This window comes from Carcharodon carcharias, chromosome 1, assembly GCF_017639515.1.
Source record: "Carcharodon carcharias isolate sCarCar2 chromosome 1, sCarCar2.pri, whole genome shotgun sequence".
NCBI lineage: Eukaryota > Metazoa > Chordata > Chondrichthyes > Lamniformes > Lamnidae > Carcharodon > Carcharodon carcharias.
The window spans coordinates 1,865,918-1,888,537 of record NC_054467.1 but is presented as its reverse complement, the minus strand read 5'-3'; the positions used below and the strand labels follow the sequence as shown (position 1 = coordinate 1,888,537).

Below are 22,620 nucleotides of genomic sequence, written 5' to 3'. Positions count from 1 at the left end.
TAATTCGTTGAATGTAAAGTTGTTGAGAACTGATATATAACAAAGATATTTCCTGCAACCGATTCATATAACTCACCCAATTTTTAAAATTAGTGGGGTTTTTTTATTCATTCATGGGGTGAGGGCTTCGCTGGCTGGGTCAGCATTTATTGCTCATCCCTAATTGCCCTTGAGAAGGTGGTGGTGAGCTGCCTTCTTGAACCGCTGCAGTCCATGCAGTGTAGGTACATCCAGAGTGCTGTTAGGGAGGGAGTTGCAGAATTTTGACCCAGCGACAGTGAAGGAACGGTGATACATTTCCAACTCAGGATGGTGTGTGGCTTGGAGGGGAACTTCCAGGTGGTGATGTTCCCATTTATCTGCTGCTCTTGTCCTTCTAGATGGTAGTGGTCGTGGGTTTGGAAGGTGCTGTCTAAGGAGCCTTGGTGAGTTCCTGCAGTGCATCTTATAGATGGTACGCACTGCTACTACTGTGCGTCGGTGGTGGAGGGAGTGAATGTTTGTGGATGTGGTGCCAATCAAGCGAGTTGCTTTGTCCTGGATGGTGTCAAGCTTCTTGAGTGTTGTTGGAGCTGCATTCATCCGGGCAAGTGGGGAGTATTCCATCACACTCCTGACTTGTGCCTTGTAGATGGTGGACAGGCTTTGGGGAGTCAGGAGGTGAGTTACTCGTCACATGATTCCTAGCCTCTGACGTGTTCTTGTAGCCACAGAATTTATATGGCTAGTCCAGTTCAGTTTATGGTCAATGGTAGCCTCCATAAGGTCATAGTCATAGAGGTTTACAGCACAGAAAAAGGCCCTTTGGCTCATCGCGTCTGCGCCGGTCAAACAAGTACCTAACTATTCTAATCCCATTTTCCAACATTAGGCCCATAGCCTTGTATGCCAGGATATTGATAGTGGGGGATTCAGTGATGGTAATGCCATTGAATGTCGAGGGGCGATGGTTAGATTCTCTCTTGTTGGAGATGGTCATTACCTGACACTTGTGTGGCATGAATGTTACTTGCCACTTGTCAGCTCAGGCTTGGACATTGTCCAGCTCTTGCTGCACTTGGACATGGACTGCTTCAGTATTTGAGGAGTTGTGAATGATGCTGAACATTGTGCAATCATCAGCGAACATCCCCACTTCTGACCTTATGATGGAAGGAAGGTCATTGATGAAGCAACTGAAGATGGTTGGGCAGAGGACACTACCCTGAGGAACTTCTGCAGTGATATCCTGGAGCTGAGATGACTGACCTCCAACAACCACAACATCTTCCTTTGTGCTAGGTATGACTCCAACCAGTGGAGAATTTTCCCCCTGATTCCCATTGACTCCAGTTTTGCTAGGGCTCCTTGATGCCACACTCGGTCAAATGCTGCCTTGATGTCAAGGGCAGTCACTCTCACCTCACCTCAGGAGTTCAGCTCTTTTGTCCATGTTTGAACCAAGGCTGTAATGAAGTCAGGAGCTGAGTGGCCCTGGCGGAACCCAAACTGGGTGTCAGTGACCAGGATATTGCTAAGCAAATGCCGCTTGATAGCACTGTTGATGACCCCTTCCATTACTTTTCTGATGATCAAGAGTAGACTGATGGGGCTGTAATTGGTCGGGTTGGATTTGTCCTGCTTTTTGTGTACAGGACATACCTGGGCAATTTTCCACATAGCCGGGTAGATGCCAGTGTTGTAGCTGTACTGGAACAGCTTGGTTAGGGGTGCAGCAAGTTCTGGAGCATAAGTCTTCAGTACGATTGCCGGAATATTGTCAGGGCCCAAAGCCTTTGCAGTATCCAGTGCCTTCAGCCATTTCTTGCTATCACGTGGAGTGAATGGAATTGGCTGAAGACTGGCATCCATGATGCTGGGGACCTTCGGAGGAGGCCGAGATAGGTTATCCACCTGGTTGAAGATTGTAGCAAATGCTTCAGCTTTATCTTTTGCAATGATGTGCTGGGCTCCCCCATCTTTGAGGATGGGGATATTTGTGGGGCCTCCTCCTCCAGTGAGTTGTTTAATTGTCCACCACCATTCATGACTGGATGTGGCAGGACTGCAGAGCTCAGATCTGATCTGTTGGTTGTGAGATCGCTTAAGTCTAATACATGCTGCTTATACTGTTTGGCATGCAAGTAGTCCAGTGTTACAGCTTCACCAGGTTGACACCTCAATTTTAGATATACCTGGTGCTGCTCCTGACATGCCCTCCTACACTCTTCATTGACCCAGGGTTGATGCCCTGGCTTGATGGTAATGGTAGAGTGGGGGATATGCCGGGCCATGAGGTTACAGATCGTGTTAAGTACAATTCTCCTGCTGCCGATGGCCCACAGCGCCTCATGGATGCCCAGCCTTGAGTTGCTAGATCTGTTCAAAATCTATCCCAATTAGCACAGTGGTAGTGCCACACAACACGATGGAGGGTATCCTCAATGTGAAGGTGGGGGTCCTTCGCCACAAGGACTGTGCGGTGGTCACTCCTACCAATACTGTCATGGACAGATGCATTTGCGGCAGGCAAGTTGGTGGGGATGAGGTCAAGTATGTTTTTCCCTCTTGTTGGTTCCCTCACCACCTACCGCAGGCCAAGTCTAGCAGCTTTATCCTTTAGGACTCGGCCAGCTCTGTCAGTAGTGATGCTACCTTGCTGCTCTTGGTGATGGACATTGAAGTCCCCCACACTGAGTACATTTTGCACCCTTGCCACCCTCAGTGCTTCCTCCAAGTGATGTTCAACATGGAGGAGCACTGACTCATCAGCTGAGGGAGGGCAGTATGTGCTAATCAGCAGGAGGTTTCCTTGCCCATGTTTGACCTGATGCCATGAGACTTCATGGTGTCCAGGAGTCGATGTTAAGGACTCCCAGGGCAACTCCCTCCCGACTGTATACCACTGCGCTGCCACCCCGGCTGGGTCTGTCCTGCCCGTGGGATAGGACATACCCAGGGATGGTGACGGTGGGGTTTGGGACACTACCTGTAAGGTATGATACTGAAAGGATGACTCAGGCTGTTGCTTGACTAGTCTGTGAGACATCTCTCCCAGTTTTGGCACTAGCCCCCAGATGTTAGTAAGGAGGACTTTGCAGGGTTTACAGGGCTAAGTTTGCCGTTGTCATTTCCGGTGTCTAGGTGGATGCCAGGTGGTCAGTCTGGTTTCATTCCTTTTTTTTTGGGAAACTTTGTAGCAGTTTGATTCATCTGAGTGGCTTGTTAGGCCATTTCAGAGGGCATTTAAGAGTCAACCATGTTGTTTCAATTTATCTTGATAGCTAGTTCAATTTGATGTGATGTATCATCTGAAATAATTTCTCAAACCCCACCCCCGCTACATAGAGTGAAAGGGTGAATTCTTGCATTTGGAGGCCAGACATTAAACTGCTGGACGAATACTACTGGTACTGATGAGTAGGCAAGTACAGTGATGGCAATTGATGGATCAGCCAGGCCAACTTATCCATATCTTTACAAATTACTTATAGCACAGAAGAGACTATTCAGCTCAAAGAGCCTATGCAGGTTTATGCTTGAAACAAACTGTCTCTAACTGCTCTTCATTTATCCCCAATGTATTCTTCTATTCTACTCTCTTTCATGTGCTTATTTAACTTCCTCTTAACATATTCATGCTATTTGTCAACACTCCCTGTGGCAGCAATGGACTAGCACACTACTCAGCACTCTTTGGGTAAAGAAGTTTCTCTTGAATTCCCATTGGATTTATCAGTAACTATCTTATATTTATGGTCAATAGTTTTGGTCGTGTGCACAAATGGGAACATCTTCTCTACATTTACCCTATTGAAACCTTTCATAACCTTGGAGAGCTCAGTCAGGTTATCCCCCTTCAGTCTTCTCTTTTCCACAGAAAAAGGCTTCAGCCTTTTGATTCTTCCCTGATAGTTACAACCTCTTGGTTCTGGTATTATCTTTTAAATCTTTTTTGGCACCTTCTCTGGTGCCTCCAATGGACTATTTGTAATGCATAACAAAAAGAGAATTACCTGGAAAAACTCAGCAGGTCTGGCAGCATCGGCGGAGAAGAAAAGAGTTGACGTTTCGAGTCCTCACGACCCTTCGACAGAACTTGAGTTCGAGTCCAGGAAAGAGCTGAAATATAAGCTGGTTTAAGGTGTGTGTGTGGGGGGCAGAGAGATAGAGAGACAGAGAGGTGGAGGGGGGGGTGTGGTTGTAGGGACAAACAAGTAATGCATACCTGAAGAATGAGTTTAAGATCCATAGATAAATCAGAAATGCCATAGATCAACAGTGTTCCATTGTCTTCAAAGGCTACTGGCAAAACAGGAGCAAAGAAATTCCGTGCAAAGTAATGAAGCATCTTCCATTTACCACCATATTCTGGGGAGAAGAAAAAGAATGGCACATTTTCAGTTGTTACAGCAACTTCAACTAAAAACATATCCACATTTCTTTTGATTTGCCTTGAATTCCAACCTTCAAGAAAAAAGTTAACAGACAGAATAGTGCCAAATATTTTAAACAAACAATACCTAGTAGCACAACGGAGAGAGATAACTGGATCAAGGACAAACAATTTGTGTGCTTGATGCTGATAGTTACTAGTAATTCATGAAGCGCTATTGAAAGTACTAGGGTAACAAAGTTGAGCCGAGGATTCTCCATCGGATCATGCAGGCTATTTAAAGTTAGAACACAGGAAGGAATAAGCTCACTTTAGGAAATGTTGTATTTATATAGCAACTTGGTGCATCTCTAATGACATCAAAATAGCAATCCAAATCCAATTAACTACCTGTAAAGGTAGAAGCTGATTTGCGCAGCAAGATGCCATGAGCTGTGTTACAACAAATCCTTGTATCACCTGCCCTAATATTTCAGAGACCAGCTAATTATTCCTCTGAAAAAGAATCTTGAAAATGCATCCAAGATTAAAATCCAAGATCTATCAGAAACAGCAACAAACACAAATATTTTCTTGTTGCCAGATTCTTCAGAAGCAACTCTTACATCTTTCATTCTATGAGGGACAGTGACCACAGAATGATTAGGTTTGACGTGATTTGGAAGTCTGATAAATCAGAAACCAGGATCCAGGTAAGATAACTTTAAAATGGACAAATTCAGTTGAATGAGGGGACATGGAAAGCAGATAGATTGAGACAGGAAACTGAAGGTAGTAAAGATAGGCGCAACACTTTCAAATGAATAATGTGGAGAGTACAAAATAAACCTAGAATCCGCAAACCTAAATAGATTAACAATTAAAAATGAAATACAGAGATAAAATCTTGCAGGGGAAGAGAGGAGTTCATTGGAAGTCTCCCTCACAAGGGATTGAAAGTGAAACATAGAAAATAAGAAAGATTTGCATTTCTATAGCACCTTTTCCAACCACAGAATGTCCCAAAAGCACTTGACAGCCAATGAAGTACTTTTGTAGTATAGTCACTGTTGAAAATTAGGAAACACAGTAGCCAATTTGTAAACAGTAAGATCCCACAAACAGCAATGTGATAACGACCAGGTCATTTTTTTTTTCACCTGGTGAATGAAGGATCAATATTTTCCATGGCATTGCAGAGAACACCTCTTGTGCTTCTTTGAAATAGTACCATGGGAGCTTTTACATCCACCTGGAAAGGCAGGTTAATGTTAATGTCTTGTCTGAAAGACAGCACCTCAAGACAGTGCAGCACTCCCATAATGTCTCAGGTTAACTCTGGCTTCAGAAAATCTTTGGAACTGTTTTCATTTTTACTGGAGGTCAAATTCTGTCGAAACTTCTGGAAACTTCAGATTTTAATGGACATTTAGGAAGATAATTAACCAAATATGATATGAACCTGAAAATTAAAGCTGAGAAGATGATCACACTGGCAAAAGAGTTCATTTTTGATTACACATTTTCTATCAGATTATTGCATTTCCCAGTACATACATATCGTTCATAAAGAACCTAAAATATCAAATTATATTAAAAATCCTAAGAACATGGGTAGGAGCAGTAGTCTAGATAGCGTATTAAGCCTACTCCACCATTCAACACTGTCACGGCTGACCTTCAGTCTAAGCACCATTTTTCTACTCACCCCCTTATTCCTTTATACTCAGAGGCCAAAATTCAAAAGCCTGTAGGTACATTGTAGTTACAAGACTGTATTTTCTGTTGTCACATTTTCGTGTCAATATCACACAATATCAATGATGACTCACAGTATCCTTTAAACTTCCAGTAACTGGAATCCAGACATTAGCGAGAATGCTTGATACTCAAGCAAATACAACGATGCTTTCTCTTTTCCAACCAGAACATCAAATTGCAAAAATAAATCTCCCAAGTATTTAAATGACTGTGTGCTACCAACCCCAGTGCCAATTCTGCTAAGTATGTAGAATTATAAACGATGCAGATCATCAACCCATCAAAATCTGAGCATAAGGGCCTAATGTGGCAAATAAAATAAAATAAGGCTTCCATTTATATTTCACAGCCTCAGGACATCCCAAAGTGATTCATTTTGGCAGGAAGAATATGCAGAGACAGTATAAGAAAAAGGTAGAAACTCTAAAGGAGGTGCAGGAACAGAGGGACCTCGGTTTATATGTGCATGGGTCATTGAAGATGGCAGGGCAAGTTGAGAGAGCAGTTAATATAGTATCTTAGGCTTTATTAATAGGGGCATTGAGTGTAAAGAACATATCTTTTTATTTCTGTTGTACTGTGGATTAAAATTACAATGGCTTCAGTTTGAAGGACATGTCTACTGGAACAGTGTGAGGGATATATACAATGTTGCTGTCCTGGAACAGAGTGTGCCATGAAAGACAGGATGGTGCCAAGGAAGAGTCCGGTCTAATGGGGAACTGCCTGGCAATAACGTTTTAATTGTCTCCTGACCAGGTAACCAGGGTTTGTGTGAGAGCAGTGCAGCAGAATAGCTCCTAGCCCAAAAGGAAAAAAAACCTAAACTTTCTCTCTCCTGTGTGTGTAAGATTCCAATAATTCTGCAATAATAGCTAGCTGGATTTTTTCCTTCATATCTCTATAACCTGCTCTCTCTCTCTCTCTCTCTGAAAGCCCCTGTCAAGAGGAAAAGAGGAAAGTCGTCGTTAGAGACATGGAAAGGCAAGTGGTCAACCAGTGAACTACAGACTGGAAGTGCTTGAAGGCCACCTCGTGTCATCAACAAAGGAATTTGGAAGACATTGATCAAAATCAACCAATCGAATCCTGTACTCCAGAATTGGTGCTATTGAACTGTTTTATCCCACCCTTAAAATCCAAGTTTTTTTGTGTCTTATTTGTCTTGTATAGGGATTTAAGAAGGGATAGAGTTTAGGTTATAGAGTAAGAAACTAACGGTTCATATTTCTTTCTTTTGCCACTGGTTAAAGACAATTTGTTGAATAAACAGTCATTTAGTTATTAAGTTTACAAACCTGGTGCTCGTATTCTGTTAACCTAAATTAATCAGTTAGGTGGGTTGATCAAACTTATCACATTTGTCGTGGCTCGGGGAGCACTGGGGCTTGATCTTGTAGCACACTATCCGCAGTGAGTCGTGACATGAGTACAAGAGTAAGGAGGTCACGTTGAACTTGTATAAGACACTAGTTAGGCTTCGTGTGGAGTACTGAGTCCAGTCAGGGTGCCATACTTGAGGAAGGATGTGAATGCATTGGAGAGGAGATTCACAAGAATTATTCCAGGATAAAGAACCATAGCTATGAGGATAGATTGGAGAGGTTGGGACTGCTTTCCTTGGAGAAAAGAAGGCTGAGAGGAAACTTGATAGAGGTTTTAAAATCCTGAGGGGTATGGACGGGGTAAATAGAGAGAAACTGTTCTCATTCAAGGGAGCATCAAGAACTAGAGGGCACAGATTCAAAATAATTGGCAAAAGGAGTAAAAGTGATGTGAGGAAAACATTTTTCACCCAGAGGGTGGTTGGAGTGTGGAACAAACTTCCTGAAAGGGTGGTGGAGGCAAGTTTGATGAGGTATTCTAAAGGGAATTGGATTGCTACCTGAAAAGAAATAATGTGCAAGATTACAGGAATAAGGCAGGGAAGTCGGACAGGTGGAATGCTCTTTCAGAGAGCTAGTACAGACTCGATGGGCTGAATAGTCCCTTCTGCACTGTAAAGATTCTGTGATACTGTGAAATACTTTTTGAAATGGAGCCACTGTTGTAATGTAGGAAACACGGCAGTCAGTTTGCACACAGAAAGCTCCAACAAACAGCAAAATGATAACAAATATGCCCCTCAAACTAAGGTCAATGTCTTAACCACAGTGAGTATATTAAAGCACCCCAGCTCACCAAACACTCCCCAAGCCAGAGAAAAACACAAAGTAGTTCCTTGTATTACTGCTCCCCAAACCAAAAACTGGTGCCCTCCTGTTCTGGCACAAAGTCCTCTCTCTCCAACTGATCGGAAATTGACTCTGAAGCATGTCCTAGTCGCGGCCAGAAATCTCCCAAACTCGCAAGGAGAGGCAATCTTCCAATACCTTGGGGCAGGATTTTCCAGTCACTGGGCAGGCATGGCGGGCGGGTCCAGGAGTGGCTGGGAAACGGTCCACCGCCCATGATCGGCCCCTAACCGCGATTTCACGCTGGCTGGCCAATTAATGGCCAGCCAGCGTGAAAGGCGCACAGAGGAGTTCAGCACTGCCGGGATGGGGGGGGGCAGGAGGAGTGCGAGCACAAAAGTGTGGGCATATGTGAGGGAGCGCACACTGAATGCTTCCTGAAGGCACAGAGCTGCCTCAGGGAGCTGAAGAATTGTGGATTCCAAAATTAAAATTTTAAAAAATGATAGAAACATGCCCCCACATGTGACTCAGTCACATGAAGAGGGGCATATTAAAAATGTTTAAATTTTTTTTTAAATTACTGTTGGAAGCCTCATCCTGCCTATGGATGAGGTTTCCTAAAAAATGCAAAGGCCGCCTGGCCAAATCGACTGTAAGGTTGGATGGCAGCAAAAAATAGGTAGAACTTAACTGATTAAGGGCCTTAATAGGCCTCTTAATCATCGGCGGGCGCTCTGCCGACTTGCGCTTGTGCCCGCCGACTAAAATATTGCGTGAGTGTGTGATGACTTCGGGTCACTCACCCAATGTCAGGGCACGATATTTTATGCCTGATCGGGTCGGGCTCATGTCTGCCCATGGGACATAAAATCCTGCCCTTGGTGCACCCAGACTTCAAGTTATATGCTTTACTGCAACCTGAAGTATTATTGTGCAATGGTTAGATGACACAAATGAAGAAAATTGTAATTGTAGACTTCTAGGGCTTAAAATTATAACGGCTGCAACGTTCCAAGGAATTTATTGCAAAATAGTCAGTCAGTAACATTTGATTTTTTCCCTTCAGTAGGATCATTTCCTCCTACAGACAACTGTGCACTGGCTTATTTTTACAACCACAAGGGTTTCAGTCTATAATCTGAAATTGAGAAAAATCAGTTTTCAAAACTTGCTTTCACACTCCAGATACATTGATATCTCCACCATTTTCAAACAGAAGTGGTGCAAAGTTATCTCTTGGAGAGGGTCTTGCGTTACTTGCTTAAATTCAATTAAGAATTAATACTATGGGTGTACTACACCACATGGACTGCAGGGGTTCAAGAAGACAGCTCACCACCACCTTCTCAAGGACAACTAGGAATGGACAATAAATGCTGGCCCAGCCAGTGAAGCCCACATCCCATGAATTAATTAAAAAATGATGTTATACACCCAGTTTGCGTCAATCCAAAGCCACTTTGCGTGAATGTAAATGTGTAATACAACAGTGCTTCTGTTTTTATTAAACAATGTTCAGACAGTAGCCTCAATGTTCTGAGCGTGTGCTGACAGGAAGGTACGGCAATCACCATCAGCACATATAATGTACAATTGTAAGTCAAAGCGCTTGCGATTTTCAGATAGTACGCCCAACAGAAAAGCCTCAGCCTTGGCTCAGTGGGAACGTTCTTGACTCTGAAGTCAGAAGGTTGTGGGTTCAAGTCTCCAAGACTCCACAGCTTTAAGCACAACATTTAGACTGACACTTCTGTTCAGTGCTGTGGAAGTGCTGCATTGTTAGAGCGTTGTCTTTTTGATGAGATGACTTTTTGTCCTCCAGGTGGACTGAAAGGTTTTGTACATGGGGCAGGGTAGTTACCCCCGGTATCCTGCTCAGCATTTATTCTTCAACCAGCGCCACTGAAACAGATGATCTGGTCATCATTGTTGCTTACAGGAGTTTGTTGTGCCTAAATTGGCTATTACATTTCCCACTTTGCAACAGTGACTACAATTTCATTGACTGTAAATAGTTTTGGGATGTCTTGAGGTTATGAAAGGTGCTATATAAATGTCTCCCTCACCAATCTCAAAGAATTTATCCCAGTGATTAGTCTGCAATGAGAAAGTTTTAAGACCATCCATAACCTGTTGACCTGATCTGCAGACATTAAAACATTCAACAGATTTTTTCAAATTGGTTTGGAGAAAGCTTATCTGAAATAGAGATCAAAAAATGTAGAGGTGACTGTCTTTTTAAGAAAATGCATACCAATGGAAGCCCATGAGGGCGCCTGCCAGATGTCATTAAGCTGCCAGTATAATGCGCCCATTGTCAAACCTTGGCCATTGATGATCTCATTTCGACTTCGACGGTAGAATTCAGTTTGTGCTTTTACACATTGTGCTTGCATTACCTGTTTGTGTGTATATACAAGGAGGACACGTTTATGATAAACACAAAAATAAGATTTAGTCAATGGATCAAAATGGCCTAATCTGTACCCTGTTTAAAACTGCTCTATCCCTCTCAAAGTTAACACTATCTAAAATCTTCAAAGGCTTAAAATAAAAAGTGGAAAACCTTTAAAGTGATGCATCTCTTTTAAATAATTCTATTTTATGCAAATCCAGAAAAGTATTGTCATCTCCCATTGAGAATTGTATTAGATTTTCATTCTATTTTTCAACCACAGGAAAACAGTTCCTATTCCCAATTCCTTTTCCTCCAAGTCCCCCCCCTCCAACTACCCTTTACTGTGGGAACTTGATGACCTGGCTGCCAGAGCTCAATAAAACCTTGTACAATTATACTTTATAAATCATTCACAGAGAGTTGTGTAAAACAGCTGTGTCAGATTTCCAAGTCTGCCATGAAGCATTTCTGTTATAGTCTAACATTGACTCATTAGCCTAGCTGAACTTGGAGGACGGCGTACAGTTTTGGTCTCCTTATTTAAGAGGGGATATACTTGCATTGAAAGTAGTTCAGAGGAGGGTCACTAGGCTGATTCCTAGGATGTAGAGATTGCCCCATGAGGAAAGGTTGAGCCTCTACTCATTGGAGTTTAGAAGAATGAGAGATGATCTTATTTAAACAGGTACGATTCTGAGGGGGCTTGACAGGGTAGATGCTGAGAGGTTGTTTCCTCTCATGGAGGAAACTAGAACAAGGGGACGCAGTTTAAAAATAAGGGGTTTCCCATTTACGATGGAGATGACGAAGAATTTCTTCTCTCAGACAGTCTTTTGTCTTTGGAATACTCTTCACAGAAAGCAGTGGTGGCTGAGTCATTGAATATATTCAAGGCTGAGCTGCATACATTTTTGATTGATAAGGGAATCAAAGGTTATAGGTGACGGGCAAGAGAGTGGAGTTAAGGCCACAATCAGATCAGCCATGCAGGTTCGATGGGCCAAATGGCCTACTCCTATTTTTTTTATGATCTTATGAGATCAGGCAGTGCAGACAAGCCTGGAAGCTGAGACTTAACTGGGATACCGATTGGCATTGTTGAGCACCAACAATCCAGCTATTTTTAGTTATCAAATAAACAGGTATTTGTATGTACATAATCCATTACACAACAACCAATAACGCACCTACAATCAAGAAGAGAAATAAGAAGAGAGCTGGCACTAAGGAAGTCCCACATCATTATCACAACTTCCAAATATTAAATTATTCTGATATGGTAAAATTGATTAAGTCACTACCTGAGTAAGATAAAGTGTATCTTTAAAGTTCTGCAGGGGATTTTCTGCATGAGAAAGGTTAAAGTGAATCTGAGTTTGGTACAGCAATATCTTGTTGCCAGTTTTCTGATGTTGTCGATGATTGATGAAAGAGCTATTGTAATACCAGTCTTCAGGCAAAGAAACCTTATTAAATAAAAAATAAGCAGAAACTTTAGAGGCATTTCATTTTCCTCTCAGACATAACATTCTCTGAGAAATTTACATTAGCCTGATGACCATTCTGTCTTCACAAAAGCAACAATATAGATGACATTCTTCAAATATAATTTGTGAAAAAGCCATTTTTCCTTTATACCTGAAAGATGTCTTTCAAATAAAAAGGAAAAGTGCAAGAGGTTCAAATGTATTCCAGCTGTATAGCCTCAAACTCAACTCATGGATCAGAAATGGGCTGGCTTTTGGTCCACTGCCGCTCATAGGTTTAAACTATCAATGGGGTGTCATCTATGGTTCTGTTGTTAAATTGCCTTCTCTTGGAAAATTCTCAGGTTGTATCCTCAGTCTGATTTAGCTGATTTTAATCAGGACAGGGTAGAACTGACTGTAGCATTCCTATTGGCAAGTTTTTTAAAAAATCACTAACAAAAAATCCATGTTTTACAACTTAAAGGCACTATATAAATGCAAGTTGTGTGTAAGCATGTGTAGATGCATACAACAATTGAGATCAGGATCAGTTGTGATGTCCCTCACAGTCAGCAGCTTTCAGCCTTCAATGTTAAGACTCCCAATCTACTTTGGTAACATACTGAACACCAAACCAGAGTGGGAGTAAATGTTTACAGGAGAGAATTTAAAAAAACATAGCTTAGGGTTCTCTCCCATGATCCAATTCAGGTAACTATCCCAAACTCAGAAAAAGGTACACTGTTCAATATAAAAGGCAAAGTCTAGTCAATGTGACTATATATTTACCCAGTGCATTTTAAAAAGTCAACTGCAGTTAATGAACAGACATTTATATTTATTTCATCCATTACTCAGTTAAGATCTCAATCATATCTGGTTGAACTACATGCTTAAATGGAATGCGCTGCCTTAACCGGTGGTGGAAGCAGTTTAGTAACTTTCAAAAGGGGATTCAATATATACTTGAAAATAAAAACATTTGCAGGGTTATGGGGAAAGGGGAATGTGACTAACTGGATAGCTCTTTCAAAGAGCTGGCACAGGCACGATGAACAAAATGGCTTCCTTTTGTGCCGTATGCTAACTTCTAGTCTTCAAGGTTCCCAAGGCAGGAATTGTGTGCTCTAATTCTCAATACGTAGAGTGCCTTTGGAAAATCTCTGAGCCAGGAGCATTGAAGATGAAAGTTAACCCTTACAGACGCAGTGTAACACTGTTCACTGGCATAAAGCATTGCTCAATATGTGAAGCCAGGAGGCAATAACAGAGAGATGTTGCTCACTAATTTCACAAGACTCTTACTACATTGCTTCACATGTGACGTTAGTACAAGTTACAAAACAAACAAGAATGACTATTTCTGTATGTAACAGGAGCAAGGTAACTACACATGCAGCATTGAATTATTGCCCTTCACCACTAAAGCTAATTTTAGACTTCAAAAGAACAGCTTAAGCTACTGAAACCAGAAAAGTACTTCTCCTGGTAAATTTCCAAATCAGCAGCCACCCAGAACAATTTCAATGTTCAAAACAATGAAGACTAATGAAATCTCAACAGTTTCTGCAAAGGAAAAGATGCAGACTCAAATCAGATGATCATGTGTATAACTGGAATACAATGCATGATGAGCATGATTTATTGGAATTATTTTAATTAGACCAAAAGGAACTGACACTATTTACTCACATGATTTGCTTACTTATCTGGGAATTCCAAACAATAATTTCTAGTTGTTGAAATTGAAGAAATAAGCAAAGTTTTACTGACTGTTTCTAAAGTAGAGAAGGATGGCCAAGACTGGAAGCCGTATTCAGATGCAAATCTTGTCTTTGGAAATCGTGTCCAGTCCCAGCAGTCTGCCGTGTAATTATAATAATGAACGTCACCATAATGGACATCGTAAGGATTGTTGGCAACCCACTTCTCCTGAACGGATTCTTCTCCATTAGTGGGACTTGAAGCTATATAAGGACGACTTCTGTCCTCCTGGAACAGATTTAAATGTTAATCAAGCACGGTGGAGTCTGCACTAATAAAAAGTACTGAAATAGAGGAAGTGCTGGGAACACACAGATCTTGCAGCATCTGTGAAGAGAGAGAGAGAGAGAGAGACACTGACAGGGTTAACATTTCAGTCCATTACCTTCCATCAGAACTTGTCTCTCTACAGATGCTGCCTGGCCTGCTGAGTGTTGGCAGCATTTTGTTTTTATTTCAGATTTTCAGCATTCAAAGTATTTTGCTTTTATAAAAATACTGAATATAGTTAAATGGTTTCTATTGTCTTTTTTGGGCAAACTTGGGTCCTATTCTGCAATAGACTGTTGCATAAAACTACTAAGATGAACACTTTGATAAGCAAAGAAGTGAAAGGTTGATGGGGGTAGGTGGGGATTTGGAGTTGAGGTTACAATCAGGTCAGCCATGATCTTATTGAAATGGCAGAGCAGGCTCAGCCACTCAGAGTGGCCTACTCCTGCTCCTAATTCGTATGCTCGTATGAAACAAATTATGCTGCAATTCCAATAACATCGAACATTCCAAAATACAAGCTGTGCTAACAATATACTGACAATGACCACTTGCTGCTGCAGTATTGACAAATGGAGTGAGGTGTTTTGCTTGATCTTCTTACAAGAATCCCTTATTGCTTACCAGAATGACACTGCCCATCTGTGCTGAATCATGGACATCTTTGTGAAAGGCACCTAAAGCATCTTCGAACAGCACTGAGACCAACCAAAAATTAGTTCATATAGGATGCTCACCCCCACAAGTACATGAGAGAGATTTTCACCGAATCAGCCTGGGCTGGATTCAGTGCCAGGTCACAGTGAGTTAGTTTTGAACTAACCCATGTCGTTCACTCATAGCACTCTGGGTCCTTCAGAAAAGGCATTATTTGGGTGGTGAAAACATCTATGCAAAATCAGCTTGGATTCTGGAGAAGCAACTAGAGAGTCTTTAAAAAGGTATATACATCTCCTGAAGTGTTGTGTATGATATGTTACAGTTATATAAAGTTCTGACTAGGCCCCATCTGCAGTAGCTGTATTCACTTCTGAGAAAGACATATTGGCCTTGGAATTGGTGCAGTGTAGATTCGCTAGAATGACACCAGTTAAATCAGGAGAACGAGTTTTACAGTTTTGGGGGAAGGTAGTGGCATAGTGGAAATATCGCTGGTCTAGTAATCCAGCAACCAGTCTAATGCTCTGGTCATATAGGTTCAAATCCCACCATGGCAGCTAGTGGAATTTAAATTCAATTAATAAATCTGGAATATAAAGCTAGTCTCAGTAATGGTGATCATGAAACTATCACTGATTGTTGTAAAAACGTATCTGGTTCACTAATGTCCTTGAGGAAAGGAAATCTGCTGTCCTTACCTGATCTGGCCTAATGTGACTCCAGACACACAGCAATGTGGTTAACTCTTAAATACCCTCCGAAATGGCCTAGCAAGCTACTCAGTTCAAGGGCAATTAGGAATGGGCAACAAATGCTGGTGCTGCCAGCGATGCCCACAACCCATGGAAGAATAAAGAAAAAAAATTAAGATGTAATTTGATTGAGGTGTTTAAGATGACTAAAAGATTTGATCGAGTGGGTGGAGAGAAACTATTTTCTCTCTTTTCTGGGAGGGGGGTGGTGTTGGGGAGTCCAGAACAAGGGGGTGCAACCTTAAAATTAGAGTTAGGCTGCTTGGGGTGATGTCAGGATGCACTTCTTCACACAAAGGACAGTGGAAATCTGGAGCTCTCTCTCCCCAAAAAGCTGTTGAGGCTGGAGATCAATTGATCATTTTAAAACTGTGGTTGATTTGTTGGGTAAGGGTATTAAGGGCTATGGAACCAAGGAGGGAAAATTGAGTTAAGACACAAGACGAGCCATGAGCGAACTGAACGATAGAACAGGTTCAGAGGGCTGAATGGCCTGCTCCTGGAGAGTTGCTGGTCCTTTTGAAACTGTTCTAACTCAATAGTTAAGATCTGCGAATCAAGTTAATTGGTGGAATCAGATATCCATGGCAGCAGATATTACATTATCATACACTTCAGCTATACCTATTGTCATAGTATGTTTTTGAGCGCAGAACGTACGCACAGCTACCAAATAAATATTCTATGTCATCGTGCTGTGCCTGTGTGGGCATGCTGCCTGTGAATGTAACCATCCATCACTCTTCAGTTAAATGGGCTCTGTGGTCATCAAGAGTTGATTAATGAAATCCTATCATTTTAAAATCTCCTGGACTGTTTTTAATAGCCACTGGGTGAGCCTGGTAGTCTCCCAGCCATTCTGGGAGAACTGGCAATCCTTAATCAACGTAACTATTACCTTAAATTTTTTCATGTCAGGGTCTTTCCAAAGGGCCACTGGGGTCATACAGGAAGTCAGTTAGCAGTCCATCAATGCATTAAACAAGTCACAGATGCCTTGGTTGCAAAGCAATTACATCCTATTTCTCATGGACCACAGGGAACAGCAGCCCCAAGCCTTAAGGTCATTTTAAACAGTAAGCTTTCCCAAAAATATACATGTAGTCTTGGATGTTCTTGGGGAGTGGGTGGGGAGCTTGGGAGCACAGGGACTGGGAGGGAAGAACACAAAAATCTTTAATGAGGCTTGGGAGGGATAGAACAACATTGATTACATCATTTTCATAAAACATGTTCATAATTCCCAGTAATTACTCAAATGTTAGTGTTCATTCAAATCAGATGTTTATAAAAGCCAGCATTGTTGTACAAGTTTAACGCTGACTCAAACTACATTTAAACAGTGATCAAAGGACAACCAAGAGCTCATTCCTCACTTGTGCTTTTTTAATTAACCTGCATGGGAATAATCTTCTAAACTAGTGTCATGGAGATGAACTGACCATAAAATAATTAATTTTTGTGCTATAATATGTATTCAGAGCCACAATTGTAACTTTAAAAGTTTATTCAATGGGCAATGATCAACCAGTAACACTGAAGGACAGTATGGAATAATTAGAGCCTGTTTACACGGACTGGATCCCAGTGAGTTCAATGAGGCATGGGGGTGGAACTTTTACAGACAAAATGGAACATCAAACAGTCTCCTGTTCAATAAGGAAACAGTTTCCAAATACTCCACACTATTTGATTCCAAGATAAAAAACAGATACATTGGATTTGTGGGTTGATTTCTTCTAATAAAGCAGTTCCCAGTAACTCTATTTACAAATCAATACATTCATCTGATCTGACTATCCAAAGCACCAGGCAGCATTACATCATGCCTTTTTTTTTACAAAGCTCATGACTGTAACAGAATCACTGTCTATTTTTGGAACATTTCTTAATTCTCAAGAATGTAAAGCAACACAAGGTTTTCATACTAACACAACAAATAGGTTTTCAAACTGACACTAAACCCTTTATTTTGCAATGTGCTTGTGATATTGCAATAAAGTGAAGGCCGTTTAGTGAAGCTTGTCTTTATCGTGTATTTATTTGGGTAACTGTAAGCAACTGTAAGTAACAACCAGTCTTTCTGAAGAAGACTTGTTTAGATGCCCAATCCCCAACAGATGCTTCATGTTAATATGCTGTTAGGCACAGAAGAAGTTGTAGCATAACAATATGATATTCACTGGCTAAAGTGCTTTTCTCTTTAGAGTGGCTCACTGCTTTGGCAAGTGTTGCAACTAAAGTAACCAAAGTTTATTAAAATAATAGTGCTGCATGTACCTTTATTAGAAAGAATTACATCAAATATGGAGAACAGAAACAGGCAATTCATCCCAATTGGTGTTTATGCTTCACACAAGGCTCCACTTACTCTACAATACAGCTAACTCCATCAGCTTGACCTTCTCCTCATGTACTTATCTAGAGTTCCCTTAAATGCATAGAGAGGAACTGATGTGGTGAAGTTAATAATAATGGTGGGTGGGTTATACCACACACACATTGGTGAAAACAATGAATGGCTAAGGAAGTGCAGATACACGCAATCCATTCCTGTGAAACTCACCATTAATACAAATAAAATTAGCTGGAATTTCAGACACCCCTTTATAAACAGACCCCAACAGCTGTGAAACATGATATTACAATAAAATCTCTACAACAAAGTGGGTCTCTCTCCGGTCATTCTCAAGTTGCCTGTCTAATTCTATTGAGTTTCATTTTTGGTTCCCAGTTGGGAGCTTCTGCTTTTAACTTCTGAATCTTTGCAACTTCTGTATTATTACTGACTCATCAAAAACCCTGTTGGCTACACTGAAATTGGCAGCACTAATTATGGAAGTAAACTTCCTTCAAAGTCCACAACCTGAGCTACTGTTCCTTGGACAAAAATGCTGACTTGCAGGTGTCTGAAGGTAGACAACATTTGAAAAACACTGAAGTTCCCTGCAGGCAAAATTAATGGTCAGATGTAGAGAAAAGTAAGGAATGAAAGTGTAACCATGTCAGCAACAGCATGAAACTGATGGCAAGCTGAGCGAGGAGGGAAGAGAGGGAGCTGGATCGGGGAACAGAGAACATCAAGGAAAAATAACAGAGTCTAGCAGGGAACCAAGTGGAAGCAGTAAAAAAAACAGGAAAAAGAGGCAAAGGAGTTTGAAAAATTCTGCATGTGTAGACAGTAGAGCCTTACCTCAGGCTGTTATTTCTGTAACCTTCTCCAGTCCTATAACCCTCTGAGATCTCAAAGTTCCCCCAATTCAGGCCTCCAGCAACCCCCCCCCACCCCCGACCCCCACTGACTTTTATTGCTCCACTATTGGTGACCATGGTTACAGATGTCAAAGCCCTAAGCTCTAGAATTCCCTCTCTAAACCTTCTTCATCTTCCTTTAAAATGCTTCATAAAACCTACCTCTGACCAAGTTTAAGCAAACAAGGCCTGTTGGAAATACTCAGAAGGTTAGGCAGCATCTACGGAGAGAAAAAGAGTCAACACTTCTTGTCATGACCTTTCATCAGGTCTGATGAAGAGTCACAACCTGAAACATTAACTCTGTTTCTGTCTCCACAGATGCTGACAGACCTAGTGAGCATTTCCAGTATTTTCTGTTTTTATTTTGAATTTCTAGCATCTGCAGCAATTTGCTTTAGGTAAGATTGTGCTAGTTTTCACTTCTTAGACAGACGATCCTGGAAAGGGTAACTCTACTCACCCAAATTCCTGATGTGTTCTGGTGACAGTGCAAATTCATAACATTCACCCTCATGTCTTTGCCTAAAAACATTCTGAACAGCTTATCCAGAAGAGAACATGCTTCCTTAAATTGTATAAAAGTATTCACCAACAAACCACTTCTCCCTCTTATATTTTCAGAGAACCAGAAATGTGTTTTGTAGATTATATAATCTGAACACAGACGCTTTTAAGGGAAGCTCCATAAACATATGAGGAATAAAGAAGTAGAAGGATGTGTTGATAGGGTAAGATGAAGTAGGGAGGGGGCTCACATGAAGTATAAACATTAGCATGAACTTGGGCTGAGTGGCCTGTTTCTGTGCTGTAAATCCTTATGTAATAATGGATCCACAGGTTCCTTTTTAAAAAATCGTCACAAGTTTCCAGACAATGCTAAATGTACTGGAAATTAGTAGTTGTAAAAACTTATTACATATCTAAACTAGTTGCTTACCTCAAGCACTATTTCTCTAATAGTATTAACATAGAGTTGTATATAGTCACTCAAGTACAATGTGATGTTTGATGATGGAATATGGAACCAATTTAATGCAAGTGCAGCCTCATTTTCATTGTTTCCACTCCAGATAATGATGGACGGATGAGATTTTAGTCGGCGGATCTGAAGAGAAAAATAAATTAAAAAAAACTTACTTAAACCCATTTAGCTAAAGACATTTGTGCAAACTGATGCCTGAAAAAAATTACAGGGCTCTTAACGTAACTGATACAAACAAGTAACTGCAAGGATCTTCAGTTGGAAAGCAGGCCAGGGTTCCTGCAGAGGGCAGAAGAGGTTATTGGATCTCATGTTAAGAGAAGTGTGTTAAAATGGCTGAATGGAATAGTCAGAGTTGCGATAATGAACAAAACCATTACTGGAGATAGTTAGTGATTTCCAAAGTAACACAAACTTTAGCCTGAGTATGTTCAAGAAGAATTTAAGATGGCCATATGTGTTCAGCCTGACCCAAGAACAAAGGTACTGGAGGAACAAATTTTTACCAAGTTGGAAAGGGCCTATATATAGAATTGATAAAACAAGCAAACTGGTCTAGTACATGGAATATAAAGGACACAGAGCGAACTAAAAAGCACAATAAAAAAGAATCTCAAATTCTTTTAATTAAAAGGTGGAGAAGAAATTGTCTATCGATTATGTTCCTGCCAATCACCCTCTTGGAAGCATTGAGTGAGAGTACTGGGTGGGGTCAACATCTGACATCCTACAGTCCAAGTATTCTGGCATTTACTGAATTATAGTTGAAAATGGTACCCAAGGGGTGCTGACATCCCTGGAAACAAACCTAGACCAACTACAAGAGGCAATAGTAAAGAAGTTGATAGAGATAAAAAACTGAAATATTATCAACACTTGCCAGAGGAAGCCAATATAAAATGTTGCAACATAATAGGTCACAATTCTCGGATGGACTAAGAGATGGTATCAGCAAAGCTAGAAACCCATACAGTACAAAACAGTCTGACTGTACTGCCACATGCTATAATAAATTAAGACAAGTTCTGTAACTTGTCTCATATTTAAAGCTCAAGAGTCACGTTATACACAGAAATATACAGCGGTTGAAGGAGGTTTGTTCCTTCAAAGTTATGGATTAATCATGGGTATGTCCCCCAAAGATTGTCACTCCATGATTTCCAGATATGCAGTCCCTGCAGAAAGGCTCTGTACTGGAGATGCACATTGATAAAATGTACCGTTTGATCTATTTTTTTATCCTTCAGTCATTTAGACATAGAATTTCCTTGGCAACATACATATCTATCAGTAATCCATTGTGTCGAGGGTGATTCGTGGAGGCCTGGCTGGAAGTGAGATGTCAGCATTGAGGTGTGGGTTCACAGATGGTTTATGATCCCTATCCTAGCCTCGCAGGCTCTCCCAGAGTGAGGATGTCGGTTGTCAGCCAATAGAGATGGTGAGGACAGGTGAGCAGCTGCCCTCTTTTTCCATCCCTGTTGATATTCTTTCTCAGTGGCTGCTCTTGTTGATTAGAAGGTATTTTTGACGATGGATCACCATTTAGATCGGACATCTGCTTCCCATGTGTTAATAGAGCCGACCTTCATGAAAGCTTTGAAACATTTCCTTACACACATGACAAAAACATAACAACTTGCATTTATAGAGTGCCTTTATCATAGAAGAATCTCACACAGAATTTCACTGAAGCATAAAGGAATAATAACTGGATGCCAAACCAAATAAGGAGATGGGGGTGGTCAGGGAGCAGAAAAAGGTGTAGGGTGACCAAAAGCTACAAAGAGGTCTTAAAGCGCAGTTTAGGGAGGGAATTCCAGATGGCATGGACAAAGTAAAAAGACATAGGCCAGGGTTTTACAGCCCTGCTATGGCAGGACCCACCACAAGGGATGCGGCGGCCCAGGGAAAAGTCCATTGATTTTCGGCAGGACCGGACAATCCAGGCAGCGGGTGGGGCCAGAAAATCCCACCCATAACCGATATTGGTGGGGTAAAGGGAGAGGGCAATGGCCCATATTACAGAGTCAGAGGAAGCGAGAACTAGAGAAGATTACATATGAACATGTGAGCATACAAATTAGGAGCAGTAGTAGGCTACTCGACCCTCGATCCTGCTCCGCCATGCAAAAAGATCATGGCTGATCTGAGCGTAACCTCCCGCCTACTCCTGATAACCTTTTAACCCCTTGTTTATCAAGAATCTATCTACCTCTGCCTTAAAATCATTCAAAGATTCCACTTCCATTGCCTTTTGAGGAAGAGCATTCCAAAGATTCACAACCTTCTGAGAGAAAAAATTCTCCTCATTTCTGTCTTAAATGAATGACTCCTTATTTTTAAACAGTGACCCCTAGTTCTAGATTCTCTAGATGCTATTGTTTGACACTCTCTCCAAGTACAGGAGACAGAGATTTGAAAGGAAGGACTCAACTCCACGCCTGCGTCTCCAGAAGAACAGATAGATCAACCACCTGCAGTTTTAAACCACCTTGATGCTGAAAGCAGGAGACCACCGGCTTCAGCCTAAAACCAGCTGAATCACCAAACTTTACACTGTGAGTTCCTTTTACCTTTATGGACTCTAATTTGACCAGCCTATCCTTCCCCACTCTGTAATCTGTAATCTGTATTGGTGTGGACTGTGAGAGTGTGCATGTGTGTGCTCATATGTGAAAGTCAGTGGTATTTTATTATTTTACTTAGATCAGTTTAAGTATAATAAAGCTAAGCTCTTTCTTTGTTAACTCTGAAAATCTGTCCTATTGGTTA

The 22,620-nt window shown here is 41.3% G+C and overlaps 1 protein-coding gene across 2 annotated transcripts in view; it reads right to left on the bottom strand.

The window, feature by feature from the left end:
• manba (mannosidase, beta A, lysosomal) overlaps nt 1–22,620 on the bottom strand; it is a 99,473-nt gene that overhangs the window by 5,788 nt on the left and 71,065 nt on the right. For both annotated transcript variants that reach the window (XM_041193362.1, XM_041193372.1), the window contains exons 11-15: nt 19,801–19,968; nt 13,933–14,151; nt 11,992–12,156; nt 10,547–10,691; nt 4,208–4,350 (exon numbers count right to left, since the gene is read on the bottom strand). In XM_041193362.1, coding sequence (XP_041049296.1) covers nt 4,208–4,350; nt 10,547–10,691; nt 11,992–12,156; nt 13,933–14,151; nt 19,801–19,968 — 840 coding nt within the window. The remainder of the gene's footprint in view (nt 1–4,207; nt 4,351–10,546; nt 10,692–11,991; nt 12,157–13,932; nt 14,152–19,800; nt 19,969–22,620) is intronic.